At 50.7% G+C, this 26,232-nt stretch overlaps 1 protein-coding gene across 5 annotated transcripts in view; it reads right to left on the bottom strand.

Moving 5' to 3' along the window:
• Positions 1–607: 607 nt before the first annotated feature.
• DMRTB1 (DMRT like family B with proline rich C-terminal 1) overlaps positions 608–26,232 on the bottom strand; it is a 36,746-nt gene continuing 11,121 nt past the window's right edge. For 3 of the 5 annotated variants that reach the window (XM_037499875.2, XM_037499876.2, XM_037499879.2), the window contains 5 exons: positions 24,591–24,808; positions 23,100–24,485; positions 21,443–21,648; positions 18,861–19,038; positions 17,388–18,250 (listed from right to left, as the gene is read on the bottom strand). In XM_037499875.2, the coding sequence (XP_037355772.1) occupies positions 18,186–18,250; positions 18,861–19,038; positions 21,443–21,648; positions 23,100–23,958 (1,308 nt within the window). In that variant the 5' untranslated portion in view covers positions 23,959–24,485; positions 24,591–24,808 and the 3' untranslated portion in view covers positions 17,388–18,185. Of the gene's footprint in view, positions 768–17,387; positions 18,251–18,860; positions 19,039–21,442; positions 21,649–23,099; positions 24,486–24,590; positions 24,812–26,232 lie in introns of those variants that run through there. The other 2 variants (XM_037499877.2, XM_054691228.1) reach the window with 2 other exon arrangements.

Below are 26,232 nucleotides of genomic sequence, written 5' to 3'. Positions count from 1 at the left end.
GGATGCCAGAAGGTGGGCTGGTGACCCCCACACGGCCATCGGGGCCCGCGCTGGGAGATGGCCTAATTCCCAAGCCCCAAGGTTCAAGGTCTTTCTCTCAACAAGGCCCAGAGTTTCACCCACGTCACCTCTGTACACCCCGAAGGGAAATCCCCGTTTTATAGATGCGGTAGGGCAGGGACTGCCACTGAGTGTAGAGCCCAAGCCAGGGCTCTCTGTCACAGCTTCTTCTCCTGAAGAGACCCAGCCCAAGGCGATCGCAGGCCCAGCTGTTTCTCATTTCCCCCTTGAGGCCCTGGGCTCGCGCCGATCAATTCATCAAACTGTCTCGCGTTTCTTCTGAGCTGGGCCCAGAGAAGCGAGATTGTTCAGGCGCGTCCCAGCCCTGGACGGCCTCACAGTCTGGGGGAACACGGGCTCATGAGCACCCCTATTAGCACCCCATCACACTGTGTGAACAAATCTCACATGTTCCGACCGACGTGGGGCTCCCCACCACCAAGGCCGCGTGTCTCATCTCTTCAGCAGTGATAGGAGAAAACCCTTCCCTCCATGTTCTGCACGCAGCATGTGATGACATCAGGCAATGTACATGGCGTGAAAATATTTTAAGAAACATATTCACATTTAAAAGAAAGACGAGAAGGATGTGCTTCCAAAGTTTAAGGGTGAGTCATCTTTGGGAGAGGGAGATGATGGTGATGTTTGTTGTTTCTTCAGACTTATTTTCCAAATTTTCTCCAGCCTTTTCAGCTTTAATTCCTAATCTGTAAAATAGGGACAAAAATCTCTACCTTACTGGTAATTATGTAAATGGGATGAGGCATATGAATTACAGATACAGTGAGCATTTAATAAATAATACTTTTTATTAATATTATTTACAGGATGTATCATTAGTTACAGAACACCAGTTATAGTCACCCGTAGTGACTATAAGCCCCAATCCTCTCATATTACAGGTAAAGAAACTGAGGTTTAAAACTTGCTTGGTAGGGGCCTCCCCGGTGGTGCAGCGGTTGAGGGCAGGGCTGCGAAGCTGCCCGCAGCCTCTGCAGCACCGGTTCGATCCCCGGTCACCGGGCGAGGGTCCCACATGGCGCGCAGATCTCTCCTGCCGCCCACTGCTCCCCTCAGCAGTGTACTTCTTTGTTCTGTTCCCCGCTCTGAAATCTCTCACCCTCCCGTGCTTCTGACTGTACCCAGTGCTTGTATAAATAAATAAATCTTTAAAAAAAAAAAAAAAAAACTTGCCTGGTGGGCCTCCCTGGTGGCGCCCAAGGGGTTAAGCAGAGCACTATGAAGGAATCTGAAGCCTCTGCGGCATGAGTTTGTTCTGGCAGGCCAGGGAGCAACCCCCATGGCACAGCAGACCTCTCCTGACTCACCCGCTGCTCCCCTCAGCAGTGTACTTCGGTCAGTCTGCCTGTTCTGCTCCCCACTCTGTCTCTGGTGAATCCTCTCACCCCCACATCTCTGGCCTGTACCCCAGCTCTTGTATGCATAAATAAATAAATCTTAAAAAAAAAAAAAACTGTTGCTTGGGGCTGAAACGGGGGCGGGGGAAGGAGGAAATATAAAGATAATAATAAAAATAACAAATAACCCAATTAAAAAAAATAAAAGATTGAAATCAACATTGCTCCAAGGAACTTATCCAAATGGCAAAGCCATACATGAAAAAATGCTCTGCATCATCAGGCATCAAGGAAGTGCAAATCCAAACCTCAGTGAGATGCCACGTCACGCCCACTCAGCTGGCCAGAATACAAGAAAACCAAACAGATAAGTACCAAGTGCTGATGAGAAACATGGAGAAATTATAGCCCTCCATGCACTGCTGGTGGGAATGTGACGGTCTGGCAACTGCCAATAAAGTAAGGCATCACTTTACCACATGACCTCGCCATTCTTCATTTGAATGGAATAAAAAGCCAGGAGAGGGGAAAACACAAGCACCGACAAACTCTTACACAGGACTGTTCGGCGCAGCATTAGTCATAATAGCCAAAACATGGGGAACAACACAAAGGTCCATCGGCTGATGACTGGATGGACACAAGGCGGTGGGACAATACAATAGTATTCAGCTGTAAAAAGAAATGATGTATTAATACCTGCTACAACATCAGTGAATCTTGAAACATTATGGTTACTGAAAAAAGCCAATTACAGAGACAACGTGCTGTGAGAAGCCATTTATATGAGCTGTGCGGAATAGGCCAATCTGTAGACTCGTGGTTGGCCACGAATGGGGACTTGAAGGCAAATGGGAGTAACCACTAATGGGCATGGGGTTTCTTTGGGGGTGATGGAAATGTTCTAAAATTGATGGTGGTGATAGTTGCACAATTCCATGAAAGTGCTAAAACATCATCGAACACTTTACACAGGTGAAGTATGTGGTGTGTACACATGCAAATGATATCTAAATAAAGTCATTCTTTAAAAAAAAAAAAAAAGAAAGAGTGCGTGTACTGGATTTGTTCTTCTAAACCTCTCAGTGATGACAGGGCCCATGAGTCTGGCTAGCTGTGTTGGCAGCGGCGCCAATGACTAATCGATGACTATTCCCCCGGCTCTGTGTTTCTCGTCAGTCTGCAGCCCTGACCCTTGCTTGGTCAGCTGTCTCACCTCAGAGACAGAAAACTAACAAATTAGGCACTAATTATAAAAAGAACTGCCCTCCCTGAGTGAAAAAATGGTAGGGAAAGGTGACAGCCCAGACACAGGGTGAAGCAAATATTTAACACAACCAAGATAATTAAAGGAGAGGGTTTTCTCTCCGGAGAAAGGACAAAGAAATCCTGCAAAGATGCAGAGCTGATGGCAGGTGAGGTGAGGGCTCCCCACTGCCCTGGAAGCCTGGGTCATCTTTGTGCTTACGAGTAAGCTGTTGTTCCTTTTGCAGGGGACAGACAGCACAAAGGTGTGGAAGTGGCACAGAACAGCGTGCAGGGAGGGCAGCTCCATCAGGCACAGGGCGGGTGGGCAGGGAGGGAGGCTGTGGGGTCCCTGGGCGCTGATTCCTGCTGAGGGGTTTAGACAGCCTCACGGGGTGATCTTGGGCAAGTCACCCCTTCGCTGAGCCCAGTTCCATTCTGTAACTGTCTCATAGGGTGGTAGTGCGAATCCCATATATAATAACACATTGTTAGAGGTTTAACAGGGTTCCTGAAAGCGCCAGCGCCAGTGATATGGAGTGGTTGTGTCTGTGGGCATCAGAGGGTTTGGAAAGAATTAGCTAAAGGAACATAGAAAACTAGACAAATGAGAAAACAAGGCAATTATTAATTCCAGAAAATGGTAAAAATATGATTAAAAAAAAGCAAGTAATCAGAGTAGAGTACTTGGATTAGAAAATATGTACAATATCATGATAACATAAGCCCAGAAGATCTATTTAATGAAAATGTATGTGTTGGGCCTCCCTGGTGGCGCAGCAGTTGAGCGCTGGGCTGCAAAGCTGACTGCAGCCTCTGCAGCGCCAGTTCGATCCCTGGCCACCGGCGAGGGTGCCACATGGCGTGACAGACCTCTCCTGCCGTGCCCGCTGCTCCACTGAGTAGTGTGCTTCGGTCCTTCTGCCTGCTCTGCTCCCCGCTCTGGCTCTGGTGAATTCTCTCACCCTCCCACACTTCTGACTGTACCCAGTGCTTGTATGAATGAATGAATGAATGAATGAATGAATCTTTAAAAAAAAAAAAAGAAAGAAAGAAAATGTGCGTTATCACTACTGGGACTCTGGGAATGACAAGGGAATGTCAGACACAGGTCGGTGCAGCACACTGCCCTCCCCAGGAAGCCATAGAAACCACCTCAGAGTGAACAGTCCAGAAATATCAGCTAACATGTACTGAAGGAGCAAAGTGAAGACAGAAGAAACATTTGAAGATTTCAAGGTAGCTGTCTCTGGAAAGTACAGCTGGGGTTGGGACTGCCTGAGGATAATTTGGGGACTGCTGATTCTTTATTTCAGCTTATAGGATATTATTTGATCATTTGAAACAATATGTTTGTACTGTTTGCAAAAAATATACATGAGGGGCCTCCCTGGTGGCACAAAGGGTTAAGACACAGCACTATGAAGCTACCCACAGCCACTGTAGCACGAGTTCGATCCCCAGCCAGGAAGGTGACCCACATGGCGCAGCAGACCTCTCCTGCCTCGCCCGCTGCTCCCCTTAGCAGTGTATTTCAGTTAGTCTGCCTGTTCTGCTCCCTACTCTGTCTCTGGTGAATCCTCTCACCCCCCACACCTCTGGCCTGTACTCCAGTTCTTATATGCATAAAATAAATAAATCTTAAAATATATATATATATACACGAGTGAGCAGTAGGTATGATAATCTCCCTTGGTAGGTAAAGATGTGGATGCACAGAGGCTTTCCCAAAGTCTAGTGTAGCCAAGTTAGGGCAAGAGTGTGGCCCCAACTGCCAGGGGGCTCTCAGGGGCCAACAGCCACAAGTAATGGCCACAGCGAAGATGAAAACTTTGGGGTACCACATGGAATCTCAAGAGTCAAGTCTGCTCAACCCTCCAAAGCTGGGAGGACAGTTTGAAAAAAGTTCAGTCCATTTATGTTATGGCTGTGAAGCCAGTTGAGTTCAGAAGAAACGTATGACCACAATTTGTGTTTATTTGATCCAAACGCTTTACTTTCAAAGAGGGGGAAATATGGGACCAGGGGAAATTCTTCTCAGTGACCGTGAATTCCCAGACCACAGAGCAGAAAGACAATTTCCATAATATTCCACCTTATTCTGTACACGTTTCCAGGCAGTCTTTGATGCCACAGTGTAGAAAGCAGCCCAGAGTCTCTTGCTCTAAAACAAATCAGCTGCTCCAGCCACCCCCTCTCTACTACCCACAGCCCTTGCACCCCACCTCCCCCAAGTGCCTACTTTTGCAGCCTCAGCTCTCACTCATCCCGTTCCACTGCCTCCCCCTTCAACCTGCATTCCAGTGGGGGCAGCTCTGTGCTACGGTGTGGAGTTTGGGGGCCCCTGTGAGAGATGAGCCCATGTAGTTAATCAGCAGTGGGAACCCCCCAGGTTGGTGGAGACTTTCAAATGAAAGGACAATTGCAGAGCCACGTGAGAGGGAGGCCCACACTCCCCTATCCTGTTTAAAGTTCAAAGGCCTCAGTGAGACCTCAGGCCCCTCCAAATCATGGCCCTGCCCCTTCTCCATCACATCTCCCCCCATTCTTTTTGGTTCAGCCTCTTGCTTTCAAGCCTTTTCCCATGCCGTTCCTTCTGTTTGGAACACTCTTCCCATGAGCTCGCAAGGTCAGGGCACTGGTCACATGGTCAGCTGTAGGTGGGTGTCTCTCCTAGTCTGTGTGTCTCCAGACCAGAAGGGGTGTGGCTTCTATCTGGGTGCCCGGGGCCACAGAGGGCCTCCCCAGGAGCCAGGGAGTCCATTAATGCTTTTTGAATGAAAGAAGAAAGGACAGGCACGTGTGACTGCTGGAGGGGAAACCCCGCTTGGTGCCCTGCACAGGCTGCCTTCAGGGGGCTGTGTGCCGACCCTGGCTTAGAGCCACTGGGGGGCAACTGGCACCATGAAAATTCCCTAGTCCTCAAAGTTCCGCCACCCAAGCTCCAGGGTGGTGTCTGGGGGCAAAGCCCTCCCTGGGGGCGGCAGCCTTCCACTGGGCTGACGTGCATATTTGTGGCCTCTAGCCCTGGTCCAAAGGGCTTTCTGCCTCCTGGATGCTGCAGTGAGCAGGGAGGTCAGAGCCCACTCTGGCTCAGGGCCGAGCGAAGCTTTCTTGGCTATGGGCACTTTTGGGCAGGTGGTTGAAAGCATTCACCTCTCTGTGCCTCAGTTTCCATACCAGCAGTCAGGGCTCCTGCACTGACTTCCCAGAGAGTTGTGAGGGTTGCGCCAGTGTGGAAACGCCCTCAGCAAACTCCACAGCCCCAAAGTGGGGTGGGGGTGGGGGTGCACAGGCATTGAGGGTCCCTCTCCCTCTCACCCCCACCCAGTGAAAAAGGCACTGCCATCCTCCAAGGGGAACTGCCCAGCCAGCTCTGGCAGAACTTGCCCACGGTCTCTGGCAGAGCTAGTGACTGAGCTGGGGCTCTGCCTTCCCTCAAGGATGGGAGGATGAGACAAACACATTCTCATTGCAGCTAGTAGTCCATTCAAAGCACAAAGAGCACAGAGCGCGCTCCCTGCAGCGTGGCTGGTTGGCTGGGGTCTTGGCGCCCCCTGGTGGCCATAGAGTTTAATTTCACCACCAGCATTTAGTGAAGGGCGGCTGCAAAAGTTGCGGGAGATCACCCAGGCGGCGCGCAGAGGCCTGGACTCACTTTGCAACCTTAGACAAGCTCCTGAACGCGACCAAACCAAATTGTCAGGGGAGATGAGAGCAGAAGGAACCTTGGATACTATTAATCTTCCAACTTATTACACTGGAGAGGGAAGGGAGCGGGGAGCTCAGGAGGCCAGGCAGGTGTGATACGTGCCCAGGAAGTGAACTTAGGGGTCTGGGGAGGTGAATCACCATGCACTGGCTGGTCCTGGAGAAGGGCCTTCCAGAGGCGGGAGACGGCCCTCCTGCCTAGGCCCGAGAGTCAGGACAGCCACACCCCTCTTCCCTCACTGTCTCTACTCTCCCCCTATCCCATAGCCTGACTCCTCCTGCCTGCTTCACCTGCTCCTGCCCTCACCAGGAAGGTCACCGAGCAGGCCGTGGGAGAGTTAGAGTTCACGTACCAGCTTCAGCTCAGCACCAGCCTCGGGGTCCCCTAGGGCCCCTCTCTCAGATCTACCCCTTCAGTGCTCACACATTGAGGCATCCATAGCTCAGCCCTGTCCGCATGCTGGTGACAGGCTCTACTGGAGCTCACAGCAATGCTTCCCCCTTCTCGCCCACGGCCCAAACCCCCAGGCGACTCCCCAACACCTACCCTCTGATGACCCTCTTTCAGCAACTGGCCACAAACCACCTCTAATTCTCTGCCTTCTCCATCTGAAGTCTCTTAAAAAGAAAAAAAGTTAAACACCTAGTTGCATTTGCCTTCTTAAAATTTAGGAGGAAAAAATAAAATCTACCTCCTCTCTATTTCCCATGCATAGCTGATCTTTCTTTTATTATGGAAAATTATTTCATTTTATTATTTTTTAAAAATGTGTGGCCATATATTTCTTCTGAACTCCACCGGCTGCACCAGTCATAACGTAAATGGATGAACTTTGTCACTGTCCTCACAGCACGGGTGGGTTGAGCAGACTCTCTCTTCACCCCTTTCTTAAAGGAGTATCAGCTATCTTAACACACTCATCGGAACCCCCACCCCCCACCCACCAGCTACTTCCCAGTCCTGTCCGTCCCTTCATATTTTCAAAAGACACTTGAGTTTGCGCTATCGTCTCTCCCCACCTCACAACCACGCCAAGCCCTCTTGTTGCTAAATCCTCTCATACAATTGAGTCCCGCTCTCGGCCTCTGGAGGGCCCAGGCCCTCCCCCACCCTGCTCTCATCTCCTAGAGCTCCCGGTTTTGCTAATGCTGTTCCCTCTACCTGGAACACCCTTCCCTCCCTTCACAAAACACATACCTCCTCATTCTTCAACACCAGCCTGGGTGTGTCATCCTCTAAGGAGCTTTCACTGATGTCCGGGCTGGTTTGGCAAGTCCTCTAAAGACCGCCCGCCAGCCCTTCACCCCACTCTTTGTCCTGTCCACTCCAGGGGCTTTCTTTCAGTTTCTAAAAGCAGGGGAACATATGAAAAACTTTCCCACCTTAGAGTCTTTTACGTGCCTCCAGGGCTCATCTATGTCCACATTGCACCCAAATTTCTGGAAAACTGTGTGTCCCCCTTCCAGGAACCCTTTTCTGTCTCTTCGATTGACCAGAGACCTCTCCAGGTAGCCTAGGTCCCAGGATTGCTCTGTCACCCCCTCACAGATGCAGACTTGCCTGTCCCCTGTAAGAAGGGCAGCCCCTCTCCCTGCCGCCGGCCCCACTCCGCACTGCTCTCACCCGCGGCCTGTATTCACCCCATCTACGCAGCCTCTTGCACGCCCTGTTTGAAAGATGGAGACAGCGAGGCCGTGGGTCCATCCAGGGCCAGGGCCGCGCATCCAGTCTGCAGCAGGCAGGGCTTCCCAGACCCAGCGCTCCGCCAGCACAGACGCCTCCAAATCTGGTTTAAATGGGAACCAGCCTCCAGCGGCCCCCCGCCCCCCGCCAGCCCTGGATGAAGGCTCCGCATCCCCCTTTCATGCTGTTTATTCTTTTGAACAAATTGTGAGTTTTACAAGACATCCAGGGCCTGTGGTGCATAACACATGTTCCCGCGGTGAGAGCCCTCAGACCTGCTGGGCAGCGGCCACCCAGCCCTGCTCCCGCCCCTGGCCCTCTGCACCCCTGCCTCAGGCTCTGCCTGCTGTCGGACCACGCCATGGGGGGGGGGGGAGGCGAGAGCTGCTTGTCCACAGCTCCCCAGCGACCCTCTAGAGTCCCCATCACCTCCCCGGCTCCCACGCGCCAAGGACGCGTTCCCACCGTGCCGCAGTCAGAACCTCACAACGCTCTAGAGAGGCACTCCTCCTCGCTTCACTCCGCGAGACACCCAGGCTGAGAGAGGGAAGGTGACTTGCCCAGAGTCACACAGCTAGTTAGTGGGGAGATTGGGAATTAAAACTCACTTGGCTCCAAAACTGGTGCACCCCCAACCACTTCATCCCTGCCTTCAAGGCCAAGAGAGCAGCAGGTTTTGGTGTTCTGTGCCTGGCTCGGCATTCACGGTGCCCTGAAGCATCTCAGAAGCCAGGAGGCTGCATTCTGGGCCTGCTCTGCTCCTTGGAAAGTCATTTGCCTTCCCAGGCCTCAGTTTCCCCATCTGAGGAATAAGGGGGTGGAGCCGCTGTGCCCTCAGAGCCCCCAAGGAAAGACCCAGTTGGCTGCCCAGCCTCAGGCAGCTCAGCGTTGTGGGGCCCAGACCACCCAGGGGCCCCTGACAGTGCTCAGTTTCTCGGTATCTCTTCTACAGCTGACCCCCCAAAGAAGCCAACGCATTGGAGGTTCTTTCAGCCTGAGTTCCCGAACCAAATTTTTTTTTTTTAATAAGGTAATTGAACAAGTATTCCGTAAAATGTGAAATGATGCTTCATGTCATTTGAAAGACTCAAATGTGAGGCTCTCCTGTCCTTTCCAAGGGATACTTCTTGGAGAAAGCCCACCTGCTCAGGTCTGAGCATCTATGGTAGCTGCCCTCCTCAGACACCTAGAGTAGCAGCCCCCTGGCGGCACCAGGCCTCTCCCTGGACACCAGTCCTAACGCCGGTGAGGATGAGCATGTCTTCATTGGCGTGGCATGCGAGGCCTCCCCACATCATCTCTCAGACTGCTTCTCCGGCCATCTCTTATGCCACCCCTGACCCTCGGTCCTCTAGTCACACCCTCCAGGGTCCCTCCTTGAGGCCCCAGGAAGATGGGGACTCACGGCAACAGTTCTGGAAGGGGGACCCAGTGAGCCAGGGACATCTGAGAAAGCAACACTGTGCTGAGATCAGAATAATGAAGAAAAGGCCTCCCCGGTGGCGCAGGGGTTAAAGACACAGCACTATCGAGCTATCTCCAGCCACTGCAGCAGGAGTTCGATCCGCGGAGGCCAGGGAGCAATCCACATGGCGCAGCAGACCTCTCCTGACTCGCCCGCTGTTCCCCTCAGCAGTGTCTTTGGTCCGTCTGCCTGTTCTGCTCCCCACTCTCTCTGGTGAATCCTCTCACCTCCCGCATCTCTAGCCTACACCCCAGTTTTTGTATGCATAAATAAATAAAAATCTTTAAAAAAAATGAAGAAACCTAGACAAGCAAAAGCAGCTGAGGAAGAGAAAACAGTAGGTGCAAAGGTCCTGTGGCAGGGATGGGCTTGGAGTTTATACAAGAGGCCATGTGGCTGGTGTGTGGTGAGTGAGGGTAAGGGCGGTAGAAGGTGAGGGCAGAGGTGGGTCTACAGGGACGTGGGCAGTGATGTGCTCAGTGGCACTGCTCTCCAAAGCCACCACCATACCTGAACACCCATGCCAGTAAGGGGGAGACGGTGTGGAACCTGGGATGCCATGAGGGAATATCCTGCAGCTGGTAAAACAACTAGGGTTACAGCAGCCTTAACAACATGGATGAGGGTCTCTCTAGTGGTGCAAGGGGTTAAGCACAGCTCTATGAAGCTGTCCGCAGCCTCTGCAGCACAAGTTCGATGCCTGGCCAGCCAGGGAGAAACCCACACAGTGCAGCAGACCTCTCCTGCTTCACCCGCTGCTCCCCTCAGCAGTGTATTTCAGTTGTCTGCCTGTTCTGCTCCCCGCGCTGTCTCCGGTGAATCCTCTCACCCTCCGGCCCCTCTGGCCTGTACCCCAGTTCTTGTATAAAAATAAAAAATCTTTAAAAAAAGAAAAAATAGATTCCGAACAAAACCCAGCCACTCAGTCACCTCGTTGAGGACCTACAGAAAGTATGAGATGATAAATGGGTGCTGCCTTAAGCCACTAAGAGCGTAGGTATTTGTTATGCAGTAGAAGAATACAAATACCCTGGATTTTTCCTGCTCCACCAGCCGAGTGCATAGTGGCACTTCTGTATTGACTGGAAATGCGGGCGCGTAGCTGGGCTGGAGCAAGCCCAGGGGCATCATAAATGCTATGAACACTTGGCTTTGGTGGCCACGGAACCTACTGCTAGTGCTTTGCCATCTCTTTGATGGGATTCCTGTTGATCAGTTAGCAAAGGAGCCCACTAGGAGTCTGGCTTACAAGCGGCACGTGGTGTGCCAGCACTAGGCAGAAATGGATGGAGGCTGCAGCCCACACAGGGAAGGAGATCCTCCTGTGAACAGGACTGCAACCGGTACCTGGCCGCCTGCTTCAGTGAAAGGGAAGGGCATTATGAACTGCGTCACCTGCAGGCTCCTTGGCCCTCTGGCTTCCTGTTAAGAGCTTCCTGTTGGGCCAATGGAGCCACTAGCAGGAGATCAGAGGGCAGGAGAGAAAGGTAGAGCTGTTTCTACCCAGTTCCCTGCGGTCTGGTCTGTCATTTTGGTGGCTCCTTGACTCCAGCCTCTGCATGGCAGACCTGCCTCCAGGATCCAGCTCACCCTGGGAGCACTATTTTCTGATCTCTTGAACGTTTCAAGTTGGCTTCTGTTTCCTCCCAGAACCCTTGCTGCCAGAACACCATTTAGGCGTGCAGTTAGGGAGGTTGTGTAGATAAAGTTGGCACATGTGCAGAGCTCAGCCTAGCTCTTTCTGCGTACTAGGTGGAAGGTAATGGCATGAACCTGAAGGAACAGCTATAGAGAAAGCACGCTGACAAGAAAGGATGTCATAGCACTTACTTGGAGAGCACCAACATCCAGAAGGCAGGCAGAAAAGGAAGAAGAGCAGCGAAGAATGGAGAGGAACGGCTGTGAGTCGTGGATCAGAAGGGAGGAGCACTCTGGGAGTCTAGACAAATGCATGTAGGACATTGTAGGCAGCCAATAGAACAGAGAACTGACCACTGGATTTGGCCATAAGGTCATCTCTGGTGACACCCCACGAATCCATAGCAGAGGCAAGTAAGTGCACAGAGTCTTAGGGGACTTGTGCAGGACACGCCTGGCATCAAAGCACCAAAGCAACACCAGCCTTCCCGGGGAGTTTCAGAGTAGGCTCCATGGAGGTGCTGATGAGGCCTCAGGGGAGGGGTGACCCAGGCTGAGGGAATTCTAGTGCAGGGGAAACAGAGGTATGGCAGACTTGGAATGGTCAGCTGGGACTCTGGGTTGTGAAAGGCTTTGCAGGCCAGTCTGGAAACCTGGAACTCGGTCCCAAAGCTGTGGGGAGGCAGAGAAGGGTTAGCGACAGACTGCTCAGATCCGGTCATTAGGAAGCCCCCATTGGGTGTGGGAGGGAAATATCCACCTCTCTGAGGAGCCCAGCACAAGGCCTGGTCTACTGAGGGTGCCTAATAAATGCTTTTGATTCTGTGGCCAGAACAAGGGACATTGTTGATGTTGAAGATGGTGGTTGACATCACCCCACAATTGATGTTAATATACCGTGGTAGTAAAAAAATTCACTCCAAATTGGAAAAAAAGAAAAACAAAACCCAAAGCCAGATGTTCAAAAACACTGACTTAATTAAAGACCTACAATTAAAACAGCCAGGGTTTCAAAACCAGGTATGCTTCACACATTTCAGGATGAGGTGCTATTATCTCTTGTTTTCCCAAGAGGAGGCGGGTTGGGGAGCAGTCGTTCCAGCAAGTGGCTGACAATGTTGGGAGGCAACTTGGTGTTTGCCGGGTAACCGGATTATAGCTAGAAATTAATTGCCCGTGAATGTGGAAAAACAGCCAAGCGCATACAGAGCATTCCACGGACTGCATCTACTATCCAGAAGAAAAAAGAAAGAAAGAAAAAAAGATGTTCTGATTCCAATTAAAAAGAGAAAAAAGATGAAGAAAAGACACCACCCAGCAGCTAATTACTGACAGGCCAATGCCTGCGCTAGCTCAAGTACAAGAGCTGACATGATAGAATGTTAGTGTCTTGCGATCTGCTGTTAATAAAACAGCACAAAGACGCAGAGGAGCATACATCTGCTCACAGGATGCTCGCAGCTTGGGGAACCCTCCGAAGCCTGCCTACCCACATAATCCCCCGTGACAGCATGGGGTCCCCAGCCTCGGCTAGGGTAGATGTCATGAGGTGGAGTGAGGGCAGCCCCAGAAAGAGACAGACAAGGGGGAGAAACAGCTCACCCAGAGCTGGGTATGTATCTCAGCCAAGGGTCTCTGAATGCAAGGGGGTCAGCATGGTGACCCTCTTGAGAAGGGAGAAATCTTTAAATCTTTTAAAAACTTAAGTTAGCAATAACAGCAAAAGATTGGAAAGGATCTGATGAAAGTCTACACAGAATGCGCAGAGCCAGGTGCTTATTGGCAGAGTCTAAGTAGCATGAGGAAGGTAGCAGAGTCTCTAAGCACCAATGCAGGCCCCCATGGGGTCCTGAAGAGCATGAGGGCTCAGGGAATTTGGCTGGGGAAAAATTATATCTTCATTTTCACTAACCTCTATAGAATTCAGTACTGCCTTCAGCTATGATTGTAAGGCATAAACCCTACCCCCCGCCCTCAAATTACCAGTGACTTGGTCATAGGTAGAAATCACAGATTTTCTCACATCACATCACAGTTGTTGCAAATATCTTAACACATCAGTATCACTACTCTGAAACTATTACTAATGAGGAGCCAGATCTTACCACTTCATGTGAGTAAAGCCGTGCATGTGTTGCTGAACAGCAAGTGCATTTCTCTATCTTGACAAGTATATTAAACATAATTGGTTTCCTCTGTAACCTTATGCATTTTTATTTTACCCACTCCTCAGAGAAGGGGCCAGAGACTCCCCAACTGACAAAGGGGCCTATGACACCCAAAAAAAGGCTCAGAAGCCTCGATCTGGGGATAATGAAAAAGAGAAACACCCCAATCAGTGTGGATCATATGCTACGATGGTGTTTTTTAAAAAACAGATCAGGGCCTCCCCTGGTGGCGCAGCGGTTGAGCGCTGGGCTGTGAAGCTGCCCGCAGCCTCTGCAGCGCCAGTTGGATCCCCGACTGCCAGCGAGGGTCCCACATGGCACACAGATCTCTCCTGCCACGCCCGCTGCTCCCTCAGCAGTGTACTTCGTCAGTCTGCCTGTTCTGCTCCCCGCTCTGGCTCTGGTGAATTCTCTCACCCTCCTGCGCTTCTGACTGTACCCAGTGCTTGTATAAATAAATAAATCTTTTTTAAAAATAAAATAAAAATAAAAAACATCAAAGGAGCAGATTGGCAAGCTCAGAAATAGACCCACACAAGTAGACTCAACTGATTTTTGACAAAAGTATGGAAACAATTCGGGCCACCCCTGGTGGCACAGCGGTTGAGCACTGGGCTGCGAGGCTGCCCGCAGCCTCTGCAGCGCCGATTCGTTCCCACCACCGGCGAGGGTCCCACAAAAAAAAAAAAAAAAGTATGGAAACAATTCAATGGAGGAAGAATGGCATTTTCAATGCTGGACAGTTGTGGGCAAAAAAAATGAACTCCAACTTAAATCTCACCTCCTGTACAACAATTACATGAAAAAAATGGAAAACCAGCCCCTGGGTGGCTGCGCCCTTGTCAGTGCTCTGGCTGTATCCCCCTGGACATGGTATCTCGTGCCCTGGGGAGGAAGTGGGTAAAGAGGCCAGGAGGTGTCTCCACACTATTTCTTAACAACTGAATGTGAACCTATAATGCTAACAAAATTAAATTTTAGTTAAACAAATAAAACAACAAAATGCCTGTACACAACATCTCTAGAAGATTGAAAAAAAAAAAAGGAAGATGTCTCTGAGAAGAAAACCAAGAGTGGGGCTCTTGGGATGGGGTGGGATGTGTTACTGGCTCACACTCAGCGGCTTCCCCTTTTCCTGCATTCCTCCTATTCACCATTCTTTTTTTTTTTTTTAAAGATTTATTTATTTATACAAGAACCAGGAAACAGGCCAGATGTGCAGGAGGGTGAGAGGATTCACCAGAGACAGAGGAGGGAACAGAACAGGCAGACTGATGAAATACACTGCTGAGGGGAGCAGCGGGCAAGACAGGAGAGGTCTGCCTCACCATGTGGGTTGCTCCCTGGCCAGCCAGGATAAAACCGGCAATGCAGAGGCTTCGGGCAGCTTCACAGTGCGGAGCTCAACCGCCTGCGCCACCAAGGAGGCCTTACCATTCATTATTTTTAAACACAAATAAAAAGTCTGGAATAAGGTGAAGAAATGAGCAAGAAAAAAAATCCCAGTAGGAATCAAAACTGTTACCCAGGTTACATTTGAATTAAAGCATCATTATTGATAAATGTCTCATCTACCTTGTGAAAGGGTTTAGATTCAAATTTTAATATTCTATTAATACTATTTTAAAAAATGACTTCACACTTTTTTGTTCATTTTCAAAAGGAAATTACACGAGCTTGAAAAAAAATATTTCAATGATTTCATTTTTTAAAAAATGTTAAGACTTGAGCTAGCTTGTTCATTGTATTTGGCCTGTTCATATGCCTTATAAGCCACTTGGGGGTGGACTGCAGTCTGTGGGGCACCATGATGTTGACTGCCATCTGGCCCTGTGGGCTTTTCCCACTTCGACTCAGCATGATGCCCACGTAGCATTCTCTCTGGAGGCTTTGCAAGCTGTGGTCAGGGGAGTGAGCAGTGGTTGAAGGTGGCAAACATGCTTAGGTGGTTCTTCCTGTGCTATGCTAGAAACTGCCCAGACACTGGGGTGGTCCGATCATGTACATGGTCCATATTCAAAAAATCTCAAAATGGTAAATCAGGGCAAATAGATATTTAAAACTCTATATACTTGGTGCCCAAACATGTATGCTGCCTCTGCACAAACTGTGCATCTTTGGGAAAACAACTACCCCTCTCTATGCTTCACTTCATAACACAGGGATGACAGCCCCATGTTTTGAGATCAGTGTGGGAGAGGGTGCAGAGTTTGGCAAAGAGTACAGTTTCAATGACCCCCAACTCTCCGTTCCTCTGACCTATGTGGGATCCCAGCAGAGACACCACAAGTCTAAGGCAAAAGATGCTGCAGTGAGTGGCCAGAGATAAGGCACCTCAGACCTCCACCCAAAAATACGTAAGGTGGCCTGAAATTCAACTCTTCATTTGCCAAAAGGGTCTCCATGACTACAGGACTAAGCAATGTTGCGCTCCACCAAGGGAGCTGGGGACACAGGGACAAATGAGACCATGTCACTGCCTCCAGGAAGCGCAGACTTGTGGGGGATAAGAGAGGGGGCGACATCTACACAGTGGAATGGACATAAAGGGTGGCGGGGGCCAGGACAGCTTAGTCCAGCCTGAGGGGGCCTGCAGGCAGGGTGCCTGGATGAAGTATGAAAGGATAAATAGATCAGAGTAATATGGCCCAAAGGAGCCAGCAGGAGACTCTGTATGTGCAGAGGCACAGGAAGGAGAGAAACTGGGAATACCTATGGGACTCTGAAGACAAAGATGGAAGGGTTTCTATTTTACAGACAGACTGTGCAAAGGTGAGTTGTAGAGGCTGGTGATCACATAGCCCAACCTATAGGTTCATCATTTTCATTTCGCAGGGAAATCCCATCTCCATAGAAGGGCCTCAAGGAGGTTCTTCAGAAACCCAGCGGAGATGCCAGGAAATTGTAGGCCTGTCGCTTAGCAACAGATGGGGTGGGCCCTGGAGGTCCTATTTCTGCCACCCCACCCATAGCTGCTGCCCTGCGCCCTCTACTGGCAGGTCCCCTGCCAGTGCATCCGGTATCAAGGAATGCCTCATGCTGCCTTCCAGGTTTTTCTGGTCATAGTCAAACTGGGATGAGTAGGCTACCCTTATCTGCTGATCTGCTTTCATCCTCTTCTCCCTGATTCAGGGTGTGCCAGAGAGGTGGCTGGAGAAGTGGGGAGGATAAAGTGTTATGAGAAACTAGGATCACTGATCCAGACCTGCCCGGCCATACTGAGGTCAGAAGTCCACTCAAAACGGGGGCGAGGCTAAGTGGAACCAGAAACTAGGCCTTCTACACCCCTGCTTCCATGTTCCTGCAGTGCAGTACCAGTGGCAGGACAAGAGTATGGGTGGCTGTCACACCAAAACCAGTGTAGTCCAAAATCACTGCCTCATCAGGTCCACTTTGAAGCCCATGCTGCCCTGCAGGCCTCAGAATGTTGGTTTTGGGGCCTTCCCGGTGGCGCAGCGGTTGAGCGCTGGGTTGCGAGGCTTTCTGTAGCCTCTGCAGCACCGGTTCGATCCCTGGCCGCTGGGCAAGGGACCCACATGGCGCGCAGACCTCTCCTGCCACCTGCTGCTCCCCTCAGCAGTGTACTTCGGTCTTTCTGCCTGCTCTGCTCCCCGCTCTGGCTCTGGCGAATTCTCTCACCCTCCCGCACTTCTGAGTGTACCCAGTGCTTGTATAAATAAATAAATTAATCTTAAAAAAAAGAAAAAAAGAATGTTGGCTTTGTCCTGCTAAAAGCACTGTCTGTGAAATTCCTGATTGAGCTGCTATGCCTTCCCATAGAGCAGGTCCAGGCCCCCAGCCATCCCACTGACATTGAGAATAGCTGGATGCTTGGACATCCCTGCCCACAGGCAGGACGGGAAGCAGGTCAACTATATCCTGCGAGCCAGTCCTTCCATGAATGGAGAACAGGACTCTGCCACTCCGTGAGGAATCATTCACTCCCGGCACCTGCACTGATCAAGGGCAAACCAACACACCCCAAACCCAGGCCCGGCCACTCTACCCAAACGAGCCTTCTTCAAGGATTTAGAGAGAATAAACCATCCACAAGGATTTTCACTGCTCATTTTATTTCAAGTCAACTGTCCCCAGAGAAGAAACTGCTGACATCATAGGTGATTTGGAAGCACTATTCTGAGAACTGCATCAGTGCTTATGAACAGCCTACTTTTTAAAGTTGGCGATCACTATAAAAACATCAAAATAGTCAAACTTTACAGTTTTTTTGAACAAAAAATGATGCCAATAGTGGCTTGAACTTCATGGAGGTGAGGTGAAGTAGCCCCAACGGGCAGGATGCTTACTAGAAAGCCCTTTGGAGAAGGCAAGAGGCTGTGGCCAGGGAGACGAGCAGCAGGAAGGACGCTGCAGAACCCGCTGTCAATGCCCTGGTCCTGGCTGCTCGCACCAGCTTCCAGAATGTGCTGGAAGCTTGATGTCTATGCTGCCCCGAGCTGGGGACCAAGCAGAGGTGGCAGAAGCAGAAGGCTGAAATAGATGGTGCCTCCTGTCCTGGAGTGGGGCCTGAAGAAATCAAAGACCACCTCTGCGGTGTGAGTCTGAGAAACAGTAGCACAACCCAGAGATGGTAAAATTCATTCCTAAATGTGAGCTTCCACCAGCCCCCCCAGTGCTCAGAGCCCTGGCCCTTCCTTGGTAACTTCATCCTCTACGTTCCTCCACAATCTCAGGACAGAGAGAGCCTGAGAAATCACCCTTTTTCCTCCTAACTTAAATGGAAATTAACTGTTACCTTATGCCTATCACTATCCTTCCTCCTTGCACATCAATGAATAGAAACAAACTCCTGTCACACCCCTAAGGGCCCACTCTGCTGGCCCGAGGGCTTGGGCCTAGTCAGACTGCTCCCGAGATGACGGCTGGCTGGGCTCCCCCAACACCTCCGCATCCTGGTCATCTGCGAAGGACAGAGGAGGAGGACTGGATTTAGAAAGAGAGAACATTACCTACCCACAGATACAAACTGCAGACACATAGCATTTGCATCACTCCCAGGCCCCTACTGAGAATTCATCTGCCCTTAATTTGCCAGGTGTTGGGAGACTCTGAACACTTGCTACAGTTCAAGGTCTCCAGGTCTGCTGGTCACAAGCGGCCCCATGAAAGCCGCTCTGCTCTGCAGCTTCTGTTTGTCAAAGGACCCCCGAGTGTGGGGACAGGGTGAAAGGAGACGAGAGCACTAACTTAGCACAGCCGCTGTCCTGTACCCGGCGTGAGGTGAGGGAACTGGTGTATGGCCTGGAGACAGGCAGAGATGCCACAGAAATTCCAGCCCGCCTCAGCGTCCACAGGGTGCCCACGTCTCTGGCCTAGGAAGGCATCTCCCCAGATGCTGGCCTGGGCATCCCCAGATACTAGGAAGGTGTCTCCCCAGATGCTGGCCTAGGATGGGCGAGTGCAAGGGAAGTGCTGATCCCAGGCCAGCACACTGACATCCTGCTCTCTGTGCCCCGCTGTCCTCCAGGAGGTCCCCCTGGCTCTCCCTAGCTGGGCCAGCACCCACTCACCAGCGGTCTCCCTGTCCGTGTCCGCCAGGAGGGTCAGCGAGAAGGCGGCCGGTGGAGGGGGCGGCGGTGGCGGTGGCAGGAGGTGGAGCGCAGCAAGGAAGCCTGGGGGCAGGAGTTGGGGGGGAGTCTGGGGGGGCGGGTAGTAGCTCGGTGGAAAATCCCCCGCTGGCTCTGACACCTGCAGGGCACACGGGGAAGGGTTACTGTGTCTCCTTCCCACACAAGGGGCTCCCTCTGGCCCCACGGGCGTGGGGGGAATGGAGTCTCCAGCACACCCCCGCCGGGTGACTGGGGCGGGCGGCACTGGTCCCTCTGCAAAGCCTTGGTTGGGCGCAGCCACTACGGTCCTGCACATACCCTCTCTACCCCCAGAGGGAGACTGTTACTCCCTTTGATCTAATGATGAAGTGTCCTAGAGAGGAAGCCATGGGCCCAGGCCACAGGGCTGTTGGGCTGCTGACGCAGACCTGGATCCCCAGTCTGTCCTGCCCCACTACTCCGGCTAGGGGAGGATTCTGGCGCATCCTAAGCACCTGTGGTCCCGTTTTCTGGCACATGTCATGACTCAGACTCAAGGATTGGGGCCCTTTGGGGACCCTGTTCTAACTGCACAGAAGTCAGCAACCTGGGTGTGATGCAGCAGTGACTGGGCCAGGGGAGCTGGTGGCATCAGCAATCAACCCGTCTGTTTCTGCTCCTTCTTTAGGAGAGGGAAACGAACACTGTGTCACAGGCCCCCACGGCTGAAATGAGGGGATCTGGAAGCGGGATGAGCTCAGAGCTTAACTGAGAAAGACTGAATGTAATAGAAAATAAAAATGAGTTTCAGATGTAATTCCTACTATTTATTTCTCATACAACACTTCAGAGCAGCACTTTACAAGTTGTGTTCTGGAGAACTCCAGCTCCCTACTGAGATATTTTTAAGTGCTCTTAGAAGTATTCTTTGTCAAGGGAGTTTGAGAAACTCCATATAGTGCCCCTACTCCGGTGAGTCACCCATGAAGAGTATTAAAGCCTCAAGGCCGTCTAGAAAACAATCTCCTTACAGATTTCAGAACTCACTTTAACCACAAGGAAGAAAAGAAAAGCCCACTTTCAAGAGCCCACTACATGCCAGACCCTGTGTCAGGCATTTTACCTGCCACTATACCTTATTCAGTCTATCAAGGGTCTATGGGGTAGGCACAGGGATCCCACTGCACAGACTGAGAACATGAGTGAGGTCCTCAGAGGTGAGGTACACGGCTAGGAAATATTGGAGGGAGGATGGACCCTTGATCTAACTCCAGGTTTGTGCTCTTCTGTGGGAAGAGAACAGAGGAAGCAAAACAGCAGCAGGTATGGCAGAGGCACCAGAGGGCAGAGGGCAGCAGGACAGTGTGAAAGCAATTCATAGGCTCTTGGGTTTGAAACAGCTTCACAAATATTGCCTGATCCTCTAACCAGACATGAAGGGGGTCGGAGGGGGATTATTAGTGTTTTAATTCCAAGCTGCTCAGCCAAGTCTCTCCCTGAATCACAGTTCCTGCCTGGGGCCTGTGGTGGCAGCTCAGGCCCAGATAAACCAACTGAGATCACACTCTTAACAAAGGCCGTCTGGCAAGCCTGTCAATCAGTGGCCTGCCCTGGACGCCAGGCTTCTGTGAGCAGACGGTGGGTGGGTGCTCCACTTGGCCAGAACCTCTCTTTGTGTGGAGGCTGGAAATGCTTTCGCTCTCTCTGGGCTGCCACGGGGTGTCCGGTGCCCCTGATTTGGGACTGGGTCGGGTTTAGGGCCATGACTGCTGTGCCTCTGAGAGAAAACTTAGGGTAACAGAAAGTGCCTGAGCTCTAGAGACAAGGCGAGTGAGGTATACATGCCGGCTAGTCGCTGACCAGCGGTGTGACTTGCACCTGAGTCCCTCACACTCCAGTTCTATGACCTTGGGTGAATATCTTCTCTCAGCCTTCTGCCTCAACTCCTCAACGGGGTAAAAACTTGGATCTTAAAGGTCCATATTAGGCACCTGGGAAATTACCAAGATCAGTGCTTTTTAAGCATTTTCCTGTTAATGCAGTGGAAGATAATTTACATGTATATGAATATATATATAAATAGCTTACAACACCCAAAATAGAGAGATGGGCCATACCTGTGGCAGGAGACCTATGCTTGCTCCTAGCTCTGCCCTCAACTGCATGGCTCCAGGAAAGTAAAATTCCCTTTCTGGTATCCAGCAGGAGTCCATGCCAGGAGTCAAGGCTGATGGTGATGGCTTGGTGTTACCGTGTGGCTGCTCCCCAGGCTTACCTGACATGTGTCTGTATTCTGTCTAACCGGACTCCCCGGAGACTTTTAGGCCACAGCTCTGAAAAGCACATGCCACAGCCCAGGCAGAGTGGTATGGTCCTGGCCACATGTGTGCCCTCCCAGAGGTGCACACTGTGCAGGATGAATGCGCTGTCCCTCTTATCAGCCCCTTAGGGACATGGCACAGAGCAGAGCTGCCACTTGGTTTCCTGGTATTGATGATCCTTAAAGGCAGAAATGGCAGCTGGGACAAGGAAGAACAGGGAAAGAAATCAGGGATGGGACTCACCAAGCTTCCTCCATGGTAATGGCTATAAGACACATGCCGGAAGCCACGTTGCAGAGGGACCCCCGAGGTCGAGGATGCATCCTGGTAGCCCAGAGGGAACGGGCGGTAGGAATGCATACTGGAGCAGCTGGGGTACAGCTTGGAAGGCTCTCTCTCCAGGAACTCAGAGCCCACCACACACTCTGAATTGATGCTCAGAGAAAGCCCTGAGAAGACCAGCAAAGAAGGAGGTGTTAATGAGCATCGCATTACTGTCTAAAGGTAGAAATATAATAAATATATCCATTTACAAAGAACTTCCACATTCATTACTCTTTTAACCTTTCCTGCCCTGTAAATCTTCAACCATGTCCCACTGCTCTTAGAAGTCCTGGATACAGCCACAAAGCCCCTGTGACTAGTTCCAGCCTCCACTATAGCCTCCTCATACTATATCTAGCAGCTGCTTCTTTGTCATTCATCTTAAAGACTTTACAGATATCCTTCCCTGGGCTTGGAAGGCTTCCTCCTCTAACCCCATTTTGTCTTCTGGAGTCCTCAGTACTCAGCTTCTGCTCTTTCTTCACACTACACCTAAACCATCAATTGTTAAGAGCTCTGGATATTCGGTCGTGTGAGTCTTTGACCAATGCTATCCCTCCCACAAGGACAAGACCCTGAGGGCAAGGAATATGACCCCACCCCCAGTCACAGGGGATGGCTGTGTTTGACACATCATAAATGTTCAGCTCCAGTTCACTGGGGCAAAAAAAGGCATCGTGTCTATGGAAAGATATCCTTCTCCTAGGTTTGCTGTTCAGCAAACATCTAGGCCAAACCATTTAGTACAGAGGGGATAGACGGCAAAAAGGGAGCTTGCCTCAGATTAGAATGAGCAGCCCCCACCTCCTGACTCAGACTGGTGCTCTTTCTCCCACACTGCCATAGGGAAACGCTTGTCTGCACCCCATAAAAGCCATTTTTAAGCCTCAAATCTATACGTGAAATTGTGCTTTAATAGTGAAAGCAGCAAGCCATAAGGAACAATGTAATTTATGCACATGGCAGGATGGGCATTTAAAAGAAAAACAGAGGTAACCACAAAAAGAGGTAACCACAAATTGACGGACCAATTTGACGGGTCTCCAGGGATGAGCAAGTCCGCTATCTCAGCCCCCAACCGTCCAGAGAAAGGCCCCAGTGCGCAGGCGCATTCGGTCAGCACATGGCTGGAGAAAGGGCCTCCAAACCGCAGGGAGCAAGGGTGCGCAGGCGCAGTCCCGGTTGGGCGGGCGTCCTGGGGGAGGAGCTCCAGCCCGAGGAACGGGCGGGAAGAGGCGCACAGGCGCAGTAAGGACCAGCTCCCAGGAGCGTGCGGGGGGAGGGGCCGCAGCCTGAGCCACCTGGGGGCCATCTTTCTATTGCAGTACGAAAAGGCAAAAGCTGTAGCTAAATATTAAAAAAAACCATCTGGTCATCCTATTCCTTCTCTTTTTACCTGTTAGGCGAACCCAAACCCGTACGCAAGGGGACCCCTGGAAAGCATTCCCCATCCCCCACCCCCAAGCGCAAGCCCGCGGGGCCCTGCTGGCCTGGCCCGCCACGTGGGTCGCGGGGAGGCCGTGGCCGGGAGAGAAGCCAGCGTGGGGCGAGGCCGCGCAGGGCCTAGGGGTCTTACCGAAGTCAGCAAACGGCGGGCTAGGCACGGGCCGCAGCGGCCTGCGCAGCTCCAGGCGGCCGGGGCTTCCCCTGCCGGCGGCCTCGGCCCCGAGCAAGGGCCCCACAGGCCTGGGCACGGCCGGCGCGGGGCGGCTGCTCAGCCCCACGTGGCCGTGGACACCCAGAACTGGCTGGAAGGCGCTCGGGCCAGGGCTTGGGCCACGCGGGGGCCTCTCAGGAAAGCCGGGGACCACGCGGCTGTCGCGGCCCAGCTCCACGTCCCCCGAGGCGGCAAGCAGAGGCAGCGGGCGAAGGCTTGCGCCTGGGGCAGCAGCCGCAGCCCCGGGGGCCAGCTCGGACCCATGGGCGCTCACGGCTTCCTCCTGCTCCTCCTCGGAGGCCTGCTTCTTGAGCACCTTCTGCGCAGCCATGATCTTCTGGCGCTCCGTGATCAGGTAGCACTTCTCGCAGGTGCACTGCTTCCATCGGCACTTGCCCGCATGGCCCTTGACCGGCACCAGGAAGCCATGGTTCCGGCACCGCGAGCATTTGGGGGTGCGCAGCGTCTTGTCGGCCAGCTTGGCGGGGTCTGCCTTCACAACACAACCACCACCGCTGGGAGCTGCAGAGCGAATGGAGCAGAAATGAGCAGTGCCCCACAAGTCTCTGGTGCTGGGGACATTGGATACACTTGTAACAAAGCGGCTCTCAGCACGTCCAGGAGCTGCTGTAAGACCCTTGCATTTTACCTTCTTTTTGGGGGTGCAAAATTTGGAGTCTGTGCTTTGGCTAATGAGATGCAAGGGATTGGGTTGGATAAATTCTTCATGGAATACTATTGCATGTATGTCATCTGGATTATCTGAAGTTTTAAGCATTTAATTTTCCAAACTTTCCATGCCTGTCACCCCACAGAGTATTTTGTAACTTCAAAAAAAAAAAAAAAAAGGCGGCATGATATTCAACGGTCCACAGATTTAAAAAGCTCCAGAGGACGCAGCTCTCAATAAACCCACTCCAGCAAAAAACATTCTAAGAGTTAAGCCGTTTCTCCTTCCAAAAACTGCTGCGTCTGCTGAATTTCATTTCTCTCCCGACAGAGAGGATGCCATTCAGTGATGCTTCCAGAATATTCTCCAGAGCTCAGTGCAGTGTGATCTTCACCATGGGTGCGCCTTTATAGTAATTCCTATGCGTAAGAATCTTGTTGGTATAGGAATGCAGTTCTGGAAGACGGCGTGTTGCTGTTGTTGACTTCCAAGTAAAGCATACTTAGAATGCTTTAAAGTGAAACAGCATGAGCTTGAATGGTTGCTTAACCTTCATGAATTTTGTTATCCCTATAAAGCAGCCAAAATAATCCATTTTCTTGTTTGATACAAATTTGTAACACCCAAAAGTCTTTCTTTTTGGGTCCAAAAAAAAAAAAAAAAAAAAAAAAGGGAAACTAAGTTGAAAAGCTTATAATCATGGAATCAGTAATATTTAAGGATGTAGTTATCTTTAGTACCTGGCTAACCCGTGTGCATTTTAAATTCCCCTTTCTCTGCAATTCTGTCCTGGTGGCAGGACGGTGGAAGCAAGGCCTGGTGTCCGCTTTGATTTTCCTGAGGTTCCCCGTGCAGCTGTGCTTTGCCGTTCTCACCAGCTGCTTGAGAATAGGAAATGGTCGCCATTTTGAGCTGACTAGAAACTGGAAAGCCGAAAAGAGGTTCCTAAAGCCTTTTTCTGCTTGGAAGAAAAAAATATTCCTCATATTAATAAGACAAAACTACGCTTCCTGCATTAGTCCTTAAGGAATTTCATTGTTCACTTTGTATTTCACTGTTAGCTAGGTTTGTCTCTGCTCTAACACCCTCTATCTTAATTTCTGATTTAAAAAAAATACGGTCCTATACATAAAGGGACAGGCAAGCTCCTTTTCTGTCTCCACTCAGTTCACATATCTTTTTTTCTCTGACTTTGTCATTTGAAAATGGTACTTAAAAATCAGAGTTTCAATACTGCCGTCAAAAAAAAATCTGGGGCATAAGCTGCATTGTTTCATGATATTGCAAACTATAAGGCCATCAGATTTAAATTTTAACGTCAGGTGACATCAGATGATAAGGCCTAAAGAAGAAAACTACTCTCATTTACATTTCATGCTTGACCACCCAGGCTCTCTTCATTTTCCTATTAATGATTTAAAGGAAAATTCTATTCAAAGCCAACTATTTAAATTAACATATTTTAGCCTTATTAACAAAATGCTTCCATATTTACTTTATAGCTTTAAGGGCAAACTATACCCAAGGTGATGTGAATTTGCATAGTGCTTTGAGAACCTTAGTAAACAACCATATATCTTTTTAATCAGTAGTCATAAGATGCAGAAACCCCACGGTTTATACTGTAAACAAATCTAAAAAAAAAAAAAAAAAGACTAGTTTATTTCTCTCTTTCCTACCAAAGTCTCAATTTGTGTAGGTAAATTCCAGCAGAGCTTTATTTATTTCACTCTTGGAAATTCGGGCAAATTGATAGGTTTGTTTTATTTAGGTTGATGACTGATTACTTGCTAGGCTGCGGATTTTTTTTTTTTTAAGATTTATTTATTTATTTATACAAGCACTGGGTACAGTCAGAAGCACGGGAGGGTGAGAGAATTCACCAGAGTCAGAGCAGAGAGCAGAACAGGCAGACTGACAAAGTACACTGCTGAGGGGAGCAGAGGGCGGCAGAAGAGGTCTGCACGCCAATGTGGGACCCTCGCCTGGTGGCCGGGGATTGAACCGGCGCTGCAGAGGCTGCGGGCAGCTTCGCAACCCAGGGCTCAACCGCTGTGCCACTGGGGAGGCTCTAGGCTGCAGCTTTAAAACACACATACATACATTTCTTTAAATTGTTATTTTAAAAAATGCTAACATGGTGTAAAAAGAAGAACTGGAATAAAAAAAAAAAAAGGATGGGGGGCCTCCCTGGTGGTGCAAAGGGTTAAGCACCACACTATGAAGCAATCTGCAGCCTCTGCAGTTCGATCCCTGATCCCTGGCGGGCCAGGGAGCAACCCACATGGTGAGGCAGACCTCTCCTGTCTCGCCCACTGCTCCCCTCAGCAGTGTATTTCAGTCAGTCTGCCTGTTTTGTTCCCTGCTCTGTCTCTGATGAAT

This window comes from Talpa occidentalis, unplaced genomic scaffold (assembly GCF_014898055.3).
Source record: "Talpa occidentalis isolate TD23 unplaced genomic scaffold, MPIMG_talOcc4v2.1 talOcc4.9, whole genome shotgun sequence".
Taxonomy (NCBI): Eukaryota; Metazoa; Chordata; class Mammalia; order Eulipotyphla; family Talpidae; genus Talpa; species Talpa occidentalis.
Note: the sequence above shows the minus strand (reverse complement) of the source record. Positions and strands in the feature narration are given on the sequence as shown.